Raw genomic sequence first — 22,137 nt, 5'->3', positions numbered from 1 at the left:
AATAATCACTATTATGGGTCCATAAAACATTTATTCAGCCCTTTTGAATGCATTAATTGCATACACTATTCGGTGATATATTTTCTTCCTATTCGGTGCCGAAACCGAATAGGCCGAAAATGCATTTTTAGCCATTTTCTGCCGAACATTTTCTGCGGCCGAATATTGGGTGCATCACTAGTTAAAATAGTATGTTTATACCGAGTAAGTAAATAATGAATAATCTCTCAATCACCTGGTAATGACTGTGACACAGTCCTGTAGCTGAAAGGTCAGAAGGTCAGTCCTTGCAACCACAATGTTTCCAGCCAGACTGTCTGGCTGGAAACATTCTAGACTAGACCTGTCTGGCCCAGACAGGTCTAGTCTAGAATGCCACTTAAGCACTATATATACTTTGTTGTACAACAAATAGCGAAAATAGTTGACCTACAAAGGAAAGGAAAGGTACTATATTTACCCAGGGTAACTGGACTAAGCTCAAGAACTTGGTTACAGCCAGGCCCTGCTCATAGAACATTTCATAGTAGAATGGTTCAATGCCTTGTCCAAGGGCACTTCAGCGGTGGTAATTTTAACGTGCCGGTCCGTGGATACGAACTAGCGACCTTCCGATATCAAGACCGCTCCGCAAACCGTTCGTCCATGCTGCCCCAAGCTTGTAGATGTTTGGAAAATGTGAAAGATGCCATGTTGAAAGTGGTTATCACTTAACATACCTACAGTATACACCCGCACAGTATAGCAATTCTATACATTCATTACATTTCAGAACTCATTGGGACGGAGTCTGGGAGGTTATATTGCTCTGCGTCTAATAGGGCTGTCCCCGACTAAGGATTTGTATAGTCGACTGATAGATGAATAAATTTGCTGTTAGTCGACTAAGCAAAAACTAAATATATATATATTTTTTTTTGCCCCAAAGAATTGTATATAATACAATATTTACAAAAATATACAAAAATATTGTATTATTCCACTAGGTCTGTGGGGGACATAAACACATTTGAACATTCTGACTGTTCAAATCTCTAATGTGCATGTGGAGTGTGTCTGCCTGTGTGGCAATGTGCCACTGCCTGTGACTTGAATCGCACAGTGCGCTGGCCTGATAGACTCCAAAAAGTTTTTGTGAACAACTGAGAGGCTTGTCATTAGCCAGATTGAGCACAGCAGGTGAGATTGAGATTCTGGAGTCTATCAGGCCAGCGCACTGTGCGATTCAAGTCACAGGCAGTGGCACATTGCCACACAGGCAGACACACTCCACATGCACATTGGAGATTTGAACAGTCAGAATGTTCAAATGTGTTTATGTCCCCCCATACAATATTTTTGTATATTTTTGTAAATATTGTATTATATAAAAAAATTTGGGGCAAAAAAAAAAAGTCGACTAAGAGGTGGTCAGTCGACTGAGACCCGTTCCGAGGTCAGCCCTAGCGTCTAATGATCATTATAGTAATGTGAAATAAAAATATTTAAAGAGAATGGAAAAGGTTATATTTGTGGACAAACTGATGATTTTGATTGTTTTATGAGCCAGACACATTATCCCAAATAGCCTCCCAATCCACTCATCCTCATCAGCTATATCCCTATTCCAGGCCATCCTTTCATGTCGACGCGCTATGAGCTTGTAGATCTGCTATTTTTGAAAAATTGACTGACATAGAAACATAGCTTTTTGAGAAAACTGTCAGGAAGACATTTTTAGAATCTGATCTCAGGCCTAAATGAATAACTAATTTAGATTGGACATGGACAACTGTAAAGTTTTGAGCCCCATTCGCTATATTAGCCAGCACATTTTATTCCACTTCATCCCATTCTGACCTGAGATCAGATTCTATAAATGTCTTCTACATCCTGACAGTTTTCTGAAAAAGCTGAAAAAGTCAGTGGTTCGATTTTTCCAAAATAGCAGACTTACAAGCTCATAGCACGCCACCGAGTGGCGCGCTATGAGCTTGTAGATCTGCTATTTTTCAATCGCTAAAGCATAACATAATGCTAACACCAAAAGGGGTTCCCGCCCAAAATGGGTTTTAAGTAACCAAGGTGTCAGAATGCTGATGATATTGAGAGTTCTTCCCCAGACTCATTCACCTCAAGAGCCCACTGAGCAGTTGTCGGCTTTTATAGGCGTCTAAATGACCGTCTAAGAAAATGGGGTAAAAATTGTCTAAGAATGAAATAAAGTGTTTTTTAGCAGTCGATTAGACGTTGAAACTACGTTGTTTCAACGTCTAATCTAAGCCTAGACTGCTAAAAAACTTTCATTTTTAGACTATTTTTACCCCAGTTTTTAGACCCTTTTTTTTGCCATTTAGACGTCTATTAGGCTACAAAAATGCTCAGTGGGAGAGTTCCACAGTGAGGTGAAAATCCCATTTCTTTTCTGCATGGAGGATTGTATTATCTCCTATGATGTTGTGCTGTAATAATCCAAGGTAGATTTACCACAAACTACTGTACGTGGTTGTAAACGATGCTATATGCTACTGTATATGTGGATAACAATGTCTGCGAAAGAAACATTTATTCCTCATTCAATTTTTATTCATCAAATAAAAACTAGACTAAAATGTTAGGAAGAGACTAGTGGATAAGAGATCCAGTATAAGTAAAAGACAGGTCATTTTACACTTGAGCTTAAAAATTGTGAGCTTGTAAATCGGCTATTTTCAGCAAGTGTAAAATCTGTCATTTTGACAGCATCAAGGCCTGACAAAATACTTTTTAGTCGATTAAAACAACTGTAGAATTAGTCGACTAAAATCGTATGATATTTAGACTAAAACTAGACTAAACACTAAAACATTCCAGGTGACTAAAATATGACTAAAACTAAATGTAGTTTCATTCTGAAGACTAAACTAAAATAGAAATTTGCTGTAAAAAACAACACAGGTGCCAATCCCATTCGATGCCTAATTACATACGCTCTGTGACAAAACTTAAAAATGTACAAACAGACAGATAATGTGTTTTAACCCATTTTGGGCGGGAACCCCTTTTGGTGTTAGCATTATGCTATGCTTTAGCTATTGAAAAATAGCATATCTACAAGCTCATAGCGCGCGTGTGGAGAGTGGCGCGCTACGAGCTTGTAGGTCTGCTATTTTTGAAAAATCGAATGTAGAAGACATTTTTAGAATCTGATCTCAGGTCAGAACGGGTTAAGCTAAATACATTTCTTGATTAGAGAACTCCATTTACCATAATCAGTAGTTGGCTGTACTTCACAAGTAAAATTAATGTTGTTCCAATATAGTTAGTAGGGTAATTGTCCCGATTGGATCGGGTGATTGGAAATCGGGGCCGATTGCGTCATTTTGAAATTATCGGAATCGAATCGGGAGCCAAAAAACGTTATCGGGACATCCCTAGTATCAATATTATATCCATGTCATGATATTGATCAACGATATTGTACTATTGTGATATGTTGGCATACAATATAAATATCGGATCGGGAAAAATCGTTATCGGCAGATGCTCAAAATCGAAATCAGATCGGGAGCAAAAAAGTGTGATCGGGACAGTGGCGGAAGGTTCCTATAACGGCAGTGGGTGCAGCCACGCATATTTGCGCTGCGGCTGGCTGCTATTAGCTCTTAAAAGAGCCGTTGTGTTGTGTTATTATTTTGCCAGTGGGTTCTTCTGCTCCTGTGCACCCCCCGGAGTTGACGCCACTGGATCGGGACATCCCTAATAGTTAGTATAGTATGTTTAATGATTACATTAAAGTTGAAGACACTGAAAATATAATATAGTTTTTATTCCTGACAGACATTATTTCTGTACAGTGCATTAATGAACAATAGTGTTGAATTGAACTTAAATTTAAATGCCATGAAATGAAACATACAATCAAGAGTTATAAATGTAGACATTTCAACAATCTGTGTTTAAATACAATTTCCTGAATGGAGAACTATATTTACATATCATTACAGTCAGTAATGTAACATCAGTACTTTAGTCGAATTGTTTCAATGTAATCTATAATACATAGGGTGAATAAAATCACACTCTTGTGAAGTGAGGGGCGCTCTTATCATCATACATCATCATACATTCCGTGCTCAGCCAATCAAATCATCGCTATGTGTGGTACACACAGACACACAAAGCTGGGCATATGAGGGCCCTCAAAAAAAATAAGAAAAAAGTTAAATGACTTGACTTTAAGTTGTGCAGTTGACTAAAACCAAACTTTTAATGAGACCATGTGTTGTCCTTTAATGCACATTTTTTAATTTTTTTTAATGCACTTTTTTTCTGGTAAAGCTGAGGATTAGTCTAATCTGAATGATTGACAGGAGAGATGATCAGAGGAGCAGAGTTATTACCACCCTCATTAAGCCATGGACTGAAGATTGGAAAGAGTCTCTCAGTGAAGGAGCAGCCGGTGAAAGAGTAGAGAAGAACTCTGGTCTCCACGTCATAAAAGGAGACCAGACCCTCCTCATAATCCACAAACACTCCCACTTTCTGGAGCTCCTCTCCTACAGGGAGGAGGACAGGAGGGCCAGCATTAGCCCAGTACTCATTTCCATTACTCAACCCTATAGACCAGTAACCATTGATGGGTCTCAGTTTGATTGGTCCCTTCCTGTCGATGGACTCTCTGGCCACTCCTAAATCCCAGTCTGTCTTCTCTCCAACCTGAACCTCATAGTAGGACCTTCCTGAGGAGAAGCTGTGTTTCCCTAAGACAAAGACACATCCACTGCATCACATCCACTGCATATCGCTGGATCCTCCTCAGCTCAGCATTTAAGAAGGATGCCATTTCTGCACACTGAGAATAAAAGTCAAAACATGAAATGATTTTCAATTATACTGCTCTTCATTTATACAAAAATAACACAAAGTATATCATTTAGGGCAGCCATGTCAAACATACGGCCCGCAGGCCGGAACCGGCCCCCGCGAGATGATTTAATCCGGCCCGCCACTTGTAGAGCATAAATGTATGAGTCTCAAGCACATTTCTGTCAAAAGTTATGATTTGTTTTAAAGAAATATAAACCAAAATGCTCAATTCCTGTTCTGAGCTGCCCTCCCCAATTAGTCTGATTACTGTCAGCTGTGCTCCAATGAATGGACTCGACGTATGTCCCTGTCCCCCCCCCCTCTCTCTGCTGCTACGTGTCGAAGAGTACTATACTTCTCCAGTACAAGGGTCTATAACCGAGGGACCATTCAGTTCACAGCTGACAAAGAAATTATCATAATATTATATCTCACAGTCACCACTGCAGATTATACATATTATTTAATGATGTTATGAAAATAACTTCTCAGAAACTGGTCCCTGATATTCAGGAAGCAGCAAGTGAAAACAAGACAGAGATGAAATGTCATGGTTTTCATTTTCTTTCCCCCATTTGGCTATTTTTGAAAAACAATTAAGATTTTAAAAATAAATATTTTAAAAACTATTCACTCATATTTTATGAATGTTCCATTGTTCATCACTTCAATAAAAAAGCAAGCCTGCATAAAACCAAGGGTTGTGTAGCCATTTACAAATTTCTGCTGAGACAGTATTTGAAATTTACATATTCTATTTTCTTTTTTTTTTACTTTAATTTTTACCCCACGATTTTGTAACCCAGTTTTCTTTTCACCCAGTGCCAATTATCTAATATAATCCTGGGCGCTACACTTCCTCTGCCAACCTGGGGGGGGGGGGGGGGCAGCGGACTGACCTCATGCCTCCTTCTATGCATGAGGAGTCCAAGCTGCTTCTTTTCACCCGACAGGGGAGAGTTTCCCCGGCCGGACGTAGCGCGTGGAAGGGACACATTATTCCGACCAGTTCCTTTCCCCTCCATCAGGCGCCCTGGCTGGCCAGGGGGAGGTAGTTTTAGAGACCAGGATTACTGCATGTTTTTGTGAGGGTATCTACCCTAGGGGACACGGGGAGAACATGCAAACTCCACACAGAAAGGCCCTTTCGCCAACCCCCGCCTCGGGTATGGGCACTGATGACGCGGAGGAGGGAACACGCCGCCAGTGCCCACAGCGTCCCGAGCGGGAATCGAACCCAGGACCTTCTAGCTGTGAGGCGACAGCACTACCAACTGTGCCACCGTGCCCACATATTCTATTTTCAAATGTTTTATTGGGCGCTCCATAAATAAAAAATAGCATCTATCATAGCAAATGGCTTCTAGGCTACAGGTATAAAACCAACAATGAAAGTCAATTAAGTAAGTAGCTATTCTTATTTTAATGTGTGTGATGTAGTGTACAGTAGCTATAGCATGCACGACAGGAAGAAAAACAAAGCCAAGTGACAGCTGTGTACGTAAACGTGTGAGCAGTAGGCATGCCACGGTATGAGATTTTACAGTACGGTACGGTGCCGGTATTGATAACCTATACCTCGGTATTCCACGGTATTTATATGAACCCATTCTGGGCGGGAACCCATTTTGGTGTTTTACCCATATTTGGGTTCTGTACAGTATTCAAAAATGTAAACATTTTGATTCTGCTATATAAATATTTGAAGTTTTTCAGAAACCTTAGGTCAGGATTTAGAGGCGTTTTTAGAATCGGCCTCAGGCCGAAATTGGGTAAACCGCAGCATGCCTAGTGAGCACGCTTGCAGTCCACGACTGCATGGTTGCATCACTCTGGCCCTCATGAAGTCACATTCCGTCCAATGCGGCCCCCGCCCCAAAATGAGTTTGACGTCCCTGAGTTAGGGTTATAGCAGTGGTGGCCATTTTTTTCTGGTTCCATCGAGCCATACCCCATTAACAGTTAGTCTGTGATATATTGTGATATAATTCACGCCAGCATTTTTCCCTTATTTTGAAAAGCCACATTTCCAGACTTCCGGTGTTAATCTTATATTAGGACGGTTTGACGATGCGTGGTCACGTCCTGTTTATCAAACGGAGCCAATCGAGTCTAATGGAAAGCAACACAGAGTCTGCTCTGGGCCGCGGAACAAACCTTGTTTTGACCAAAAATGCCATCTGGGACAAGGTTCAGGTTCAGGTTTATTTGTCATATGTATAGATACAGAGTATAAATACAATGAAAATTATTTTGCTCAGAGCACTCTGTCTTACATACACAGGACATAAACAACATCTATAGTGCAAGAAAAAGACAAAAAAACAGGAAAAGAGAAGTGCAAGTGAAGTGACAAAACAGTGCAATACAGTTCAAGGTCAGCTGTTCAGCAGCCTGACTGCCTGGGGGTAAAAACTGTTACTGAGACGGGTGGTACGAGATTTGATGCTCTGGTAGCGTTTTTTGGAAGGGAGTAGTTTGAAGTAGTTTGTAGTAGTAGTAGTTTGTGGCTATACCCCACAAATAATATAAATAGGAATAGGAGATACAGGCGATTGTTGATGGAACTAGTGTTTTTTCATGTCAAGGACCCCCATATTAATGTGTTTGGCCGCAGAACCTCATCTCAAAACATACAAGATGTTCTCCCCTTTAAAAAAAAAAGGCACATCTACAAGCTCACAACGCATCACATTGTGGGCTGGTAGATCTGCTATTTTCAAATATCCGATGATTTAAAGTGGTAAAACGTAGTTGCTGCTTTTTGGCTTGTATTCATAGACCTGGACACTTTTTGTTTCTCTTGACTCTTGATTGACTGCTTAGACATGCTAGTGTTCAGTATTGGTCCTGGAACGTAAGTCAATTGATTGTTTTCCTTCATATTTCAATTTAATTAAATATTGGCCTTTCACGCTTTGTTTTCAGCACATTCGCCTGCACACAATCACACACACTTAGCATATACTGTAGGCCTCAATCCAGCAAAATCATTACAATATCAACCACTGCATATTATGCACAAAAACAATTTATCTTGAGATACTTCATGTTATATTTCATAGCATTAAAACAAATATTACTCAATTAAAAACAATGTCAATGTTGTTGACATTGTCAGTCAACTCACCAGGATAATCAATGAAAATCACTTTGAGAAAAAAAAAACACCAATGGCTCTGTCTCTCTGTCTCTGTCTCTCTCTCTCTGTCTCTTTCTCTCTGTCTATCTGTCTCTGTCTCTCTCTCTCTCTGTCTCTCTCTCTCTTTCTGGCAAAACTAGTTACAGAAGTTATTCATGGCGTGTTCCCTCCTCCGCGTCATCAGAGCCCATACCCGAAGGCGGGGTTGGCGAAAGGGCCTTTCTGTGTGGAGTTTGCATGTTCTCTCCGTGTCTGATTTTTTTTTATTAGGAACAATCCCTTGAGATGAACCATCTCGTTTTCAAGGAGGTCCGCAATTCACAAAGTACACTGCATACATAGACACTTTTTACAAACAATTCAACCAGACAAAACAAAACAAACGAACAATAGGGATGCACCGAAAGGAAATACTACCGAAACCGTATATCCGATATTAAAGCTACCTGATGTATGTCAAAAGAAATGGTTATGGCAAAACTTCACTTAAATAATAATCACTATTATGGGTCCATAAAACATTTATTCAGCCCTTTTGAATGCATTAATTGCATACTGTATTCGGTGATATATCTTCTTCCTATTCGGTGCCGAAACCGAATAGGCCGAAAATGCATTTTTAGCCATTTTCTGCCGGACATTTTCTGCGGCCGAATATTGGGTGCATCACTAGTTAAAATAGTATGTTCATACCGAGTAAGTAAAGAATGAATAATCTCTCAATCACCTGGTAATGACTGTGACACAGTCCTGTAGCTGAAAGGTCAGAAGGTCAGTCCTTGCAACCACAATGTTTCCAGCAAGACAGGTCTAGTCTAGAATGTCACTTAAGCACTATATATACTTTGTTGTACAACAAATAGCGAAAATAGTTGACCTACAAAGGAAAGGAAAGGTACTATATATATTTAAAGAGAATGGAAAAGGTTATATTTGTGGACAAACTGATGATTTAGATTTTTTTATGAGCCAGACACATTATCCCACATAGCCTCCCAATCCACTTCCCGTCCCTCATCAGCTCTATCCCTATTCCAGGCATCCTTTCCTGTCGACGCGCTATGAGCTTGTAGATCTGCTATTTTTTTTTAATCGACTGACATAGAAACATAGCTTTTTCAGAAAACTGTCAGAAAGACATTTTTAGAATCTGATCTCAGGCCTAAATGAATAACTAATTTAGATTGGACATGGACAACTGTAAAGCTAGGAGCCCCATTCGCTATATTAGCCAGCACATTTTATTCCACTTCATCCCATTCTGACCTGAGATCAGATTCTATAAATGTCTTCTACATCCTGACAGTTTTCTGAAAAAGCTATTTTTCTATGTCAGTCGTTCGATTTTTCTCAAAAATAGCAGACCTACAAGCTCGTAGCGCGCCACTCGGTGGCGCGCTATGAGCTTGTAGGTCTGCTATTTTTCCAATAGCTAAAGCATAACATGATGCTAACACCAAAAGGGGTTCCCGCCCAAAATGGGTTTTAAGTAACCAAGGTGTCAGAATGCTGATAATATTGACAGTTCTTCCCCAGACTGATTCACCTCAAGAGCCCAATGAGCAGTTGTCGGCTTTTATAGACGTCTAAATGACAGACTAAGAAAATGGGGTAAAAATTGTCTAAGAATGAAATAAAGTGTTTTTTAGCAGTCGATTAGACGTTGAAACGACGTTGTTTCAAAGTCTAATCTAAGCCTAGACTGCTAAAAAACTTTTAGACTATTTTTACCCCAGTTTTTAGACCCTTTTTTGCCATTTAGACGTCTATTAGGCTACAAAAATGCTCAGTGGGAGAGTTCCACAGTGAGGTGATAATCCCATTTATTTTCTGCATGGAGGATTGTATTATCTCCTATGATGTCGTGCTGTAATAATCCAAGGTAGATTTACCACAAACTACTGTACGTGGTTGTAAACGATGCTATTTGCTACTGTATATGTGGATAACAATGTCTGCGAAAGAAACATGTTTTTCTTAAAACTTTTTTTAAATTAATCAAATAAAAACTAGACTAAAATGTTAGGAAGAAACTAGTGGACAAGAGATCCAGTATAAGTAAAAGACAGGTCATTTTACACTTGAGCTTGGAAATTGTGAGCTTGTAGATCGGCTATTTTCAGCAAGTGTAAAATCTGTCATTTTGACAGCATCAAGGCCCGACAAAATACATTTTATGATATTTAGTCGATTAAAACTACACTAACCAGGTGACTAAAACTAAATGCAGTTCCATTCCGAAGACTATGACTAAACTAAAATAGAAATTTGCTGCCAAAAACAACACAGGTGCCAATCCCATTCGATGCCTAATTACATACGCTCTGTGACAAAACTGAAAATGTAAAAACTGACAGATAATGTGTTTTAACCCATTTTGGGAGGTAACCCCTTTTGGTGTTAGCATTATGCTATGCTTTAGCTATTGAATAGCCACCGCCACCGAGTGGCGCGCTATGAGCTTGTAGATCTGCTATTTTTGAAAAATCGAATGTAGAAGACATTTTTAGAATCTTATCTCAGGTCAGAATGGGTTAAGCTAAATGCATTTCTTGAATGGAGAACTCCATTTACCATAATCAGTAGTTGGCTGTACTTCACAAGCAAAATTAATGTATTGTTCCAATATAGTTAGTAGGGTAATTGTCCCGATTGGATCGGGTGATTGGAAATCGGGGCCGATTGCGTCATTTTCAAGTGATCGGAATCGAATCGGGAGCCAAAAAACGTTATCGGGACATCCCTAGTATCAATATTATATCCATGTCATGATATTGATTTTGGATATTGTACTATTGTGATATGTCGGCATAAACGTGTTCTATACAATATAAATATCGGATCGGGAAAAATCATTATCGGCAGATGCTCAAAATCGAAATCAGATCGGGAGCAAAAATGCGTGATCGGGACATCCCTAATAGTTAGTATAGTATGTTTAATGATTACATTAAAGTTGAAGACACTGAAAATATAATATAGTTTTTATTCCTGACAGACATTATTTCTGTACAGTGCATTAATGAACAATAGTGTTGAATTGAACTTGAATTTAAATGCCATGAAATGAAACATACAATCAAGAGTTATAAATGTAGACATTTCAACGATCTGTGTTTAAATACAATTTCCTGAATGTAGAACTATATTTACATATCATTACAGTCAGTAATGTAACATCAGTACTTTAGTCGAATTGTTTAAATGTAATCTATAATACATAGGGTCAATAAAATCACACTCTTGTGAAGTGAGGGGCGCTCTTATCATCATACATCATCATACATCCTCACATTCCGTGCTCAGCCAATCAAATCATCGCTATGTGTGGTACACACAGACACACAAAGCTGGGCATATGAGGGCCCTCAAAAATATAAGAAAAAATGACTTGACTTTAAGTTGTGCAGTTGACTAAAACCAAACTTTTAATGAGACCATGTGTTGTCTTAACACAATCCCTACTTTTGGTGGAATGCTCCGCCATAAGGACTGTAATAATCTTCTGCTCGTGTCGGAATGCTCCGTCAGATTTAGCTTTATTATGGATATCAATCTGCATCGCTGAGAACTATTTTTTCATTATTATTTTGGGTCGGCCTTTCCTTCTTTAGCGATCCTAGATCGGATTGCGCATGCGTGCTGCCGTCCACCTCCCATTATTGACTAAACCATGGAGAGCTCCGTAGATTAGGAGCTGAATAACTCCTAATCTACGGAGCTCTGCATGGTTTAGTCAATTATGTTCGGAGGTCTTTGCTGATAATCCGGTGGTTTCTAGAGCAAGGATGGCTTCATTTTAGCTCGCTAGCATTGACGCTATTTATTTAGCACAAGATGGACGCCCACAACATCCGTTTCTGTGCTGTGTGCGCAACCTCTAAATCGCCCCCACAGACCGTGGCAGTCAGAAGTTGGATTTGCGTCGAGCAGGTGGCAGCCAAACGGTTAAATGCACATTATACTTTTTTCTGGTAAAGCTGAGGATTAGTCTAATCTGAATGATTGCCCGGAGAGATGATCAGAGGAGCAGAGTTTTTACCACCATCATTTTGCCATGGATTGAAGAATGGAAAGAGTCTCTCAGTGAAGGAGCAGCCAGTGAAAGCGTAGAGAAGAACTCTGGTCTCCACATCATAAAAGGAGACCAGACCCTCCTCATAATCCACAAACACTCCCACTTTCTGGAGCTCCTCTCTTACAGGGAGGAGGACAGAAGGGTCATTAAGAGCCCAGTACTTATTTCCATCCCTCAACCCTATAGACCAAAAACCATTGTTGGGGGTTATTGTGATTCGTCCCTTCCTGTCGATTGACTCTCTGGCCACTCCTACATCCCATTTAGTCTTCCCTCCAACCTGAACCTCATAGCAAAACCTTCCTGAGGAGAAGCTTTGTTTTCCTAAGACATTGAGATATTTAGAGAATCTCTCTTTGTTGTCTGGGAGATTCTTCATCACGTCTCCATCACTCACTTGTTTTCCATCCTCAGACAGGATGAGCTTGCTATGTGCTGTATCAGGGTCCAGAGTCACATCCACTGCATATCGCTGGATCCTCCTCAGCTCAGCATCACGCAGCTTCTTCTTCATCTCTTCACTGAGTGTGTTCTCCACTTGTTTCCCATCCTCAGACAGGATGAGGGTGGGTTGTGCTGTATCAGGGTCCAGAGTCACATCCACTGCATATCGCTGGATCCTCCTCAGCTCAGCATCACGCAGCTTCTTCTTCATCTCTTCAATGAGTGTCTTCTCCAGCTGAGCCACGGCTGTCCTCACAGTCCCCTCATATGAAGGCTGATGGACGTTGACCTTTGTCCAGTCCTTGGTGGGTGCAGGGGTCTTGATGGAGGTGATGTTCTGGAGGAGGTGGAGGTGGGAGCGCTGCTTCAGCTCAGAGCTTCTCTTCTCCAACTGAGTGATTTCCTGCTGCAGCTCATCGATGAAGCCTTCGGCCTGTTTCTCTGTTGCTTTCTGCTTCTCTTCGATCACACCATTGACCTCAGCCTGGCTTCTATCGATGCATTTCGCCAGAGCATGGAAGACCTGCACACTTTCTGCTTTCTCTCTGCCTGCATCCTTCTTGCTGAGCTGCACTGTGTGTCTGACCTCCTGGATCTTCAGTTTCCTCTCCCCGATCATCTTCTGAACGTCAGCCTCTGTCTGTCCCAGCTCAGCCTTCCTCCCAATGCCATCTAACTTGTGCTTCAAGAAGGATGCCATTTCTGCCCACTGAGAATAAAAGTGAAAACATGAAATGATTTTCAATTATACTGCTCTTCATTTATACAAAAATAACACAAAGTATATCATTTAGGGCAGCCATGTCAAACATACGGCCCGCAGGCCGGAACCGGCCCCCGCGAGATGATTTAATCCGGCCCGCCACTTGTAGAGCATAAATATATGAGTCTGTCAAAAAGTTTAAAAAAAAGTAAGTCTCAAGCACATTTCTGTCAAAAGTTATGATTTTTTTTAAATAAATATAAACCAAAATGCTCAATTCCAGTTCTGAGCTGCCCTCCCCAATTAGTCTGATTACTGTCAGCTGTGCTCCAATGAATGGACTCGACTTATGTCCCTGCCCCCCCCCCCCCCCCCCCTCTCTCTGCTGCTGCGTGTCGAAGAGTACTATACTTCTCCAGTACAAGGGTCTATAACCGAGGGACCATTCAGTTCACAGCTGACAAAGAAATTGATATTCAGGAAGCAGCAAGTGAAAACGGAGATGAAATGTCAGGGTTTCCATAATCCCCCCCCCCCTTGGCTATTTTTGAAAAATAAGTAATAACAATTAAGATTTTTAAAATAAATATTTTTAAAATCATTCACTCATATTTTTTTAATGTTCCATTGTTCATCACTTCAATAAAAAAGCAAGCCAGCATAAAACCAAGGGTTGTGTAGCCATTTACAAATTTCTGCTGAGCCAGTATTTGAAATTTACATATTCTATTTTCAAATGTTTTATTGGGCGCTCCATAAATAAAAAATAGCATCTATCATAGCAAATGGCTTCTAGGCTACAGGTATAAAACCAACAATGAAAGTCAATTAAGTAAGTAGCTATTCTTATTTTAATGTGTGTGATGTAGTGTACAGTAGCTATAGCATGCACGACAGGAAGAAAAACAAAGCCAAGTGACAGCTGTGTACGTAAACGTGTGAGCAGTAGGCATGCCACGGTATGAGATTTTACAGTACGGTACGGTGCCGGTATTGATAACCTATACCTCGGTATTCCACGGTATTTATATGAACCCATTCTGGGCGGGAACCCATTTTGGTGTTTTACCCATATTTGGGTTCTGTACAGTATTCAAAAATGTAAACATTTTGATTCTGCTATATAAATATTTGAAGTTTTTCAGAAACCTTAGGTCAGGATTTAGAGGCGTTTTTAGAATCGGCCTCAGGCCGAAATTGGGTAAACCGCGGCATGCCTAGTGAGCGTTCTTGCAGTCCACGACTGCATGGTTGCACCGCTCTGGCCCTCATGAAGTCACATTCCGTCCAATGCGGCCCCCGCCCCAAAATGAGTTTGACGTCCCTGAGTTAGGGTTATAGCAGTGGTGGCCATTTTTTTCTGGTTCCATCGAGCCATACCCCATTAACAGTTAGTCTGTGATATATTGTGATATAATTCACGCCAGCATTTTTCCCTTATTTTGAAAAGCCACATTTCCAGACTTCCGGTGTTGATCTTATATTAGGACGGTTTGACGATGCGTGGTCACGTCCTGTTTATCAAACGGAGCCAATCGAGTCTAATGGAAAGCAACACAGAGTCTGCTCTGGGCCGCGGAACAAACCTTGTTTTGACCAAAAATGCCATCTGGGACAAGGTTCAGGTTCAGGTTTATTTGTCATATGTATAGATACAGAGTATAAATACAATGAAAATTATTTTGCTCAGAGCACTCTGTCTTACATACACAGGACATAAACAACATCTATAGTGCAAGAAAAAGACAAAAAAAAAGGAAAAGAGAAGTGCAAGTGAAGTGACAAAACAGTGCAATACAGTTCAAGGTCAGCTGTTCAGCAGCCTGACTGCCTGGGGGTAAAAACTGTTACTGAGACGGGTGGTACGAGATTTGATGCTCTGGTAGCGTTTTTTGGAAGGGAGTAGTTTGAACAGGGTATTTGCGGGGTGGCTATACCCCACAAATAATATAAATAGGAATAGGAGATACAGGCGATTGTTGATGGAACTAGTGTTTTTTCATGTCAAGGACCCCCATATTAATGTGTTTGGCCGCAGAACCTCATCTCAAAACATACAAGATGTTCTCCCCTTTAAAAAAAAAAGGCACATCTACAAGCTCACAACGCATCACATTGTGGGCTGGTAGATCTGCTATTTTCAAATATCCGATGATTTAAAGTGGTAAAACGTAGTTGCTGCTTTTTGGCTTGTATTCATAGACCTGGACACTTTTTGTTTCTCTTGACTCTTGATTGACTGCTTAGACATGCTAGTGTTCAGTATTGGTCCTGGAACGTAAGTCAATTGATTGTTTTCCTTCATATTTCAATTTAATTAAATATTGGCCTTTCACGCTTTGTTTTCAGCACATTCGCCTGCACACAATCACACACACTTAGCATATACTGTAGGCCTCAATTCAGCAAAATCATTACAATATCAACCACTGCATATTATGCACAAAAACAATTTATCTTGAGATACTTCATGTTATATTTCATAGCATTAAAACAAATATTACTAAATGCAATTAAAAACAATGTCAATGTTGTTGACATTGTCAGTCAACTCACCAGGATAATCAATGAAAATCACTTTGAGAAAAAAAAAACACCAATGGCTCTGTCTCTCTGTCTCTGTCTCTCTCTCTCTCTGTCTCTTTCTCTCTGTCTATCTGTCTCTGTCTCTCTCTCTCTCTGTCTCTCTCTCTCTTTCTGGCAAAACTAGTTACAGAAGTTATTCATGGCGTGTTCCCTCCTCCGCGTCATCAGAGCCCATACCCGAAGGCGGGGTTGGCGAAAGGGCCTTTCTGTGTGGAGTTTGCATGTTCTCTCCGTGTCTGATTTTTTTTTATTAGGAACAATCCCTTGAGATGAACCATCTCGTTTTCAAGGAGGTCCGCAATTCACAAAGTACACTGCATACATAGACACTTTTTACAAACAATTCAACCAGACAAAACAAAACAAACGAACAATAGGGATGCACCGAAAGGAAATACTACCGAAACCGTATATCCGATATTAAAGCTACCTGATGTATGTCAAAAGAAATGGTTATGGCAAAACTTCACTTAAATAATAATCACTATTATGGGTCCATAAAACATTTATTCAGCCCTTTTGAATGCATTAATTGCATACTGTATTCGGTGATATATCTTCTTCCTATTCGGTGCCGAAACCGAATAGGCCGAAAATGCATTTTTAGCCATTTTCTGCCGGACATTTTCTGCGGCCGAATATTGGGTGCATCACTAGTTAAAATAGTATGTTTATACCGAGTAAGTAAAGAATGAATAATCTCTCAATCACCTGGTAATGACTGTGACACAGTCCTGTAGCTGAAAGGTCAGAAGGTCAGTCCTTGCAACCACAATGTTTCCAGCAAGACAGGTCTAGTCTAGAATGTCACTTAAGCACTATATATACTTTGTTGTACAACAAATAGCGAAAATAGTTGACCTACAAAGGAAAGGAAAGGTACTATATATATTTAAAGAGAATGGAAAAGGTTATATTTGTGGACAAACTGATGATTTCGATTTTTTTATGAGCCAGACACATTATCCCACATAGCCTCCCAATCCACTTCCCGTCCCTCATCAGCTCTATCCCTATTCCAGGCATCCTTTCCTGTCGACGCGCTATGAGCTTGTAGATCTGCTATTTTTTTTTAAATCGACTGACATAGAAACATAGCTTTTTCAGAAAACTGTCAGAAAGACATTTTTAGAATCTGATCTCAGGCCTAAATGAATAACTAATTGAGATTGGACATGGACAACTGTAAAGCTTTGAGCCCCATTCGCTATATTAGCCAGCACATTTTATTCCACTTCATCCCATTTAGGCCTGAGATCAGATTCTATAAATGTCTTCTACATCCTGACAGTTTTCTGAAAAAGCTATGTTTCTATGTCAGTCGTTCGATTTTTCTCAAAAATAGCAGACCTACAAGCTCGTAGCGCGCCACTCGGTGGCGCGCTATGAGCTTGTAGGTCTGCTATTTTTCCAATAGCTAAAGCATAACATAATGCTAACACCAAAAGGGGTTCCCGCCCAAAATGGGTTTTAAGTAACCAAGGTGTCAGAATGCTGATGATATTGAGAGTTCTTCCCCAGACTCATTCACCTCAAGAGCCCACTGAGCAGTTGTCGGCTTTTATAGACGTCTAAATGACCGTCTAAGAAAATGGGGTAAAAATTGTCTAAGAATGAAATAAAGTTTATTTTTTTAGAGCAGTCGATTAGACGTTCAAACAACGTTGTTTCAACTTCTAATCTAAGCCTAGACTGCTAAAAAACTTTTAGACTATTTTTACCCCAGTTTTTAGACCCTTTTTTGCCATTTAGACAAAAATGCTCAGTGGGAGAGTTCCACAGTGAGGTGAAAATCCCATTTATTTTCTGCATGGAGGATTGTATTATCTCCTATGATGTCGTGCTGTAATAATCCAAGGTAGATTTACCACAAACTACTGTACGTGGTTGTAAACAATGCTATATGCTACTGTATATGTGGATAACAATGTCTGCGAAAGAAACATGTTTTTCTTAAAACTATATTTTTTTCCTCATTAAATTTTTATTCATCAAATAAAAACTAGACTAAAATGTTAGGAAGAGACTAGTGTATAAGAGATCCAGTATAAGTAAAAGACAGATCATTTTACACTTGAGCTTGAAAATTGTGAGCTTGTAGATCGGCTATTTTCAGCAAGTGTAAAATCTGTCATTTTGACAGCATCAAGGCCTGACAAAATACATTTTAGTCGATTAAAACAACTGTAGAATTAGTCGACTAAAATCGTATGATATTTAGACTAAAACTAGACTAAACACTAAAACATTCCAGGTGACTAAAATATGACTAAAACTAAATGTAGTAGTTCTGAAGACTAAACTAAAATAGAAATTTGCTGTCAAAAACAACACAGGTGCCAATCCCATTCGATGCCTAATTACATACACTCTGTGACAAAACTTAAAAATGTACAAACAGACAGATAATGTGTTTTAACCCATTTTGGGCGGGAACCCCTTTTGGTGTTAGCATTATGCTATGCTTTAGCTATTGAAAAATAGCATATCTACAAGCTCATAGCGCGCGTGTGGCGAGTGGCGCGCTACGAGCTTGTAGGTCTGCTATTTTTTTTAAATCGAATGTAGAAGACATTTTTAGAATCTGATCTCAGGTCAGAACGGGTTAAGCTAAATACATTTCTTGATTAGAGAACTCCATTTGCCATAATCAGTAGTTGGCTGTACTTCACAAGTAAAATTAATGTTGTTCCAATATTGTTAGTAGTGTAATTGTCCCGATTGGATCGGGTGATTGGAAATCGGGGCCGATTGCGTCATTTTCAAATGATCGGAATCGAATCGGGAGCCAAAAAACGTTATCGGGACATCCCTAGTATCAATATTATATCCATGTCATGATATTGATCAACGATATTGTACTATTGTGATATGTTGGCATACAATATAAATATCGGATCGGGAAAAATCGTTATCGGCAGATGCTCAAAATCGAAATCAGATCGGGAGCAAAAAAGTGTGATCGGGACATCCCTAATAGTTAGTATAGTATGTTTAATGATTACATTAAAGTTGAAGACACTGAAAATATAATATAGTTTTTATTCCTGACAGACATTATTTCTGTACAGTGCATTAATGAACAATAGTGTTGAATTGAACTTAAATTTAAATGCCATGAAATGAAACATACAATCAAGAGTTATAAATGTAGACATTTCAACAATCTGTGTTTAAATACAATTTCCTGAATGGAGAACTATATTTACATATCATTACAGTCAGTAATGTAACATCAGTACTTTAGTCGAATTGTTTCAATGTAATCTATAATACATAGGGTGAATAAAATCACACTCTTGTGAAGTGAGGGGCGCTCTTATCATCATACATGCAGCCAATCAAATCATCGCTATGTGTGGTACACACAAAAACACAAAGCTGGGCATATGAGGGCCCTCATAAAAAATAAGAAAACAGTTAAATGACTTGACTTTAAGTTGTACAGTTGACTAAAACCAAACTTTTAATGAGACCATGTCTTGTCCTTTAATGCACATTATACTTTTTTTTCTGGTAAAGCTGAGGATTAGTCTAATCTGAATGATTGACAGGAGAGATGATCAGAGGAGCAGAGTTTTTACCACCATCATTACGACAAGGACAGAAGAATGGAAAGAGTCTCTCAGTGAAGGAGCAGCCAGTGAAAGAGTAGAGAAGAACTCTGGTCTCCACGTCATAAAAGGAGACCAGACCCTCCTCATAATCCACAAACACTCCCACTTTCTGGAGCTCCTCTCTTACAGGGAGGAGGACAGGAGGGTCAACATGAGCCCAGTACTTATTTCCATCCCTCAACCCTATAGACCAGTAACCTATGTTGGGGGTTATTGTGATTGTTCCCTTCCTGTTGATGGACTCTCTGGCCACTCCTACATCCCATTTAGTCTTCCCTCCAACCTGAACCTCATAGTAGGACCTTCCTGAGGAGAAGCTTTGTTTCCCTAAGACAAAGATACATAGAGAGAATCTCTCTGTGTTGTCTGGGAGATTCTTCTTTACGTCTCCATGACTCACTTGTTTCCCATCCTCAGACAGGATGATGTGAGGATGTGCTGTATCAGGGTCCAGAGTCACATCCACTGCATATCTCTGGATCCTCCCAGCCTCAGCATCAAGCAGCTTCTTCTTCATCTCTTCAATGAGTGTCTTCTCCACTTGTTTCCCATCCTCAGACAGGATGAGGTTGGGTTGTGCTGTATCAGGGTCCGGGGTTACATCCACTGCATATCGCTGGATCCTCCTCAGCTCAGCATCACGCAGCTTCTTCTTCATCTCTTCAATGAGTGTCTTCTCCAGCTGAGCCACGGCTGTCCTCACAGTCCCCTCATATGAAGGCTGATGGACGTTGACCTTTGTCCAGTCCTTGGTGGGTGCAGGGGTCTTGATGGAGGTGATGTTCTGGAGGAGGTGGAGGTGGGAGCGCTGCTTCAGCTCAGAGCTTCTCTTCTCCAACTGAGTGATTTCCTGCTGCAGCTCATCGATGAAGCCTTCGGCCTGTTTCTCTGTTGCTTTCTGCTTCTCTTCGATCACACCATTGACCTCAGCCTGGCTTCTATCGATGCATTTCGCCAGAGCATGGAAGACCTGCACACTTTCTGCTTTCTCTCTGCCTGCATCCTTCTTGCTGAGCTGCACTGTGTGTCTGACCTCCTGGATCTTCAGTTTCCTCTCCCCGATCATCTTCTGAACCTCAGCCTCTGTCTGTCCCAGCTCAGCCTTCCTCCCAATGCCATCTAACTTGTGCTTCAAGAAGGATGCCATTTCTGCACACTGAGAATAAAAGTGAAAACATGAAATGATTTTCAATTATACTGCTCTTCATTTATACAAAGATAACACAAAGTATATCATTTAGGGCAGCCATGTCAAACATACGGCCCGCAGGCCGGAACCGGCCCCCGCGAGATGATTTAATCCGGCCCGCCACTTGTAGAGCATAAATGTATGAGTCTGTCAAAAAGTTTAAAAAAAAGTAAGTCTCAAGCACATTTCTGTCAAAAGTTATGATTTTTTTTAAAGAAATATAAACCAAAATGCTCAATCCCAGTTCTGAGCTGCCCTCCCCAATTAGTCTGATTACTGTCAGCTGTGCTCCAATGAATGGACTCGACGCATGTCTGTCCCCCCCCCCCCCCTCTCTCTGCTGCTGCGTGTCGAAGAGTACTATACTTCTCCAGTACAAGGGTCTATAACCGAGGGACCATTCAGTTCACAGCTGACAAAGAAATTATCATAATATTATATCTCACCACTGCAGATTATACATATTATTTAATGATGTTATGAAAATAACTAATCAGAAACTGGTCCCTGATATTCAGGAAGCAGCAAGTGAAAACAGAGATGAAATGTCAGGGTTTTCATAATCCCCCCCCCCACCCCCCCTTTGGCTATTTTTGAAAAATAAGTAATAACAATTAAGATTTTAAAAATAAATATTTTTAAAATTATTCACTCATATTTTTTGAATGTTCCATTGTTCATCACTTCAATAAAAAATCGGGAACCCATATTTGGGTTCTGTACAGTATTCAAAAATGTAAACATTTTGATTCTGCTATATAAATATTTGAAGTTTTTCAGAAACCTTAGGTCAGGATTTAGAGGCGTTTTTAGAATCGGCCTCAGGACGAAATTGGGTAAACCGCGGCATGCCTAGTGAGCATGCTTGCAGTCCACGACTGCATGGTTGCACCGCTCTGGCCCTCATGAAGTCACATTCCGTCCAATGCGGCCCCCGCCCCAAAATGAGTTTGACGTCCCTGAGTTAGGGCATAGCAGTGGTGGCCATTTTTTTTCTGCTTCCATCGAGCCATACCCCATTAACAGTTAGTCTGTGATATAATTCACGCCAGCATTTTTCCCTTATTTTGAAAAGCCACATTTCCAGACTTCCGGTGTTGATCTTATATTAGGACGGTTTGACGATGCGTGGTCACGTCCTGTTTATCAAACGGAGCCAATCGAGTCTAATGGAAAGCAACACAGAGTCTGCTCTGGGCCGCGGAACAAACCTTGTTTTGACCAAACATGCCATCTGGGACAAGGTTCAGGTTCAGGTTTATTTGTCATATGTATAGATACAGAGTATAAATACAATGAAAATGATTTTGCTCAGAGCACTCAGTCTTACATACACAGGACATAAACAACATCTATAGTGCAAGAAAAAGACAAAAAAACAGGAAAAGAGAAGTGCAAGTGAAGTGACAAAACAGTGCAACACAGTTCAAGGTCAGCTGTTCAGCAGCCTGACTGCCTGGGGGTAGAAACTGTTACTGAGACGGGTGGTACGAGATTTGATGCTCTGGTAGCGTTTTTTGGAAGGGAGTAGTTTGAACAGGGTATTTGCGG

At 40.3% G+C, this 22,137-nt stretch overlaps 2 protein-coding genes across 2 annotated transcripts in view; one reads left to right on the top strand and one right to left on the bottom strand.

Annotated features, from left to right (window-relative positions):
* kcnip4a (potassium voltage-gated channel interacting protein 4a) overlaps positions 1–22,137 on the top strand; it is a 101,442-nt gene that overhangs the window by 54,107 nt on the left and 25,198 nt on the right. The window lies entirely within an intron of this gene.
* LOC310875585 (E3 ubiquitin-protein ligase TRIM21-like) lies at positions 4,312–13,191 on the bottom strand (the record flags this gene model as incomplete). The annotated part of the gene is made up of 2 exons (XM_083788877.1): positions 4,312–4,653; positions 12,304–13,191. 2 exons carry the CDS (start codon positions 13,189–13,191, stop codon positions 4,312–4,314), a joined length of 1,230 nt encoding a protein of 409 aa, XP_083645003.1.

The sequence above is a fragment of the Protomyctophum parallelum genome, assembly GCF_964188405.1.
Source record: "Protomyctophum parallelum genome assembly, chromosome: 18".
In the NCBI taxonomy this organism is placed as follows: Eukaryota; Metazoa; Chordata; class Actinopteri; order Myctophiformes; family Myctophidae; genus Protomyctophum; species Protomyctophum parallelum.
This window is presented reverse-complemented; position numbering and strand designations above follow the sequence as displayed.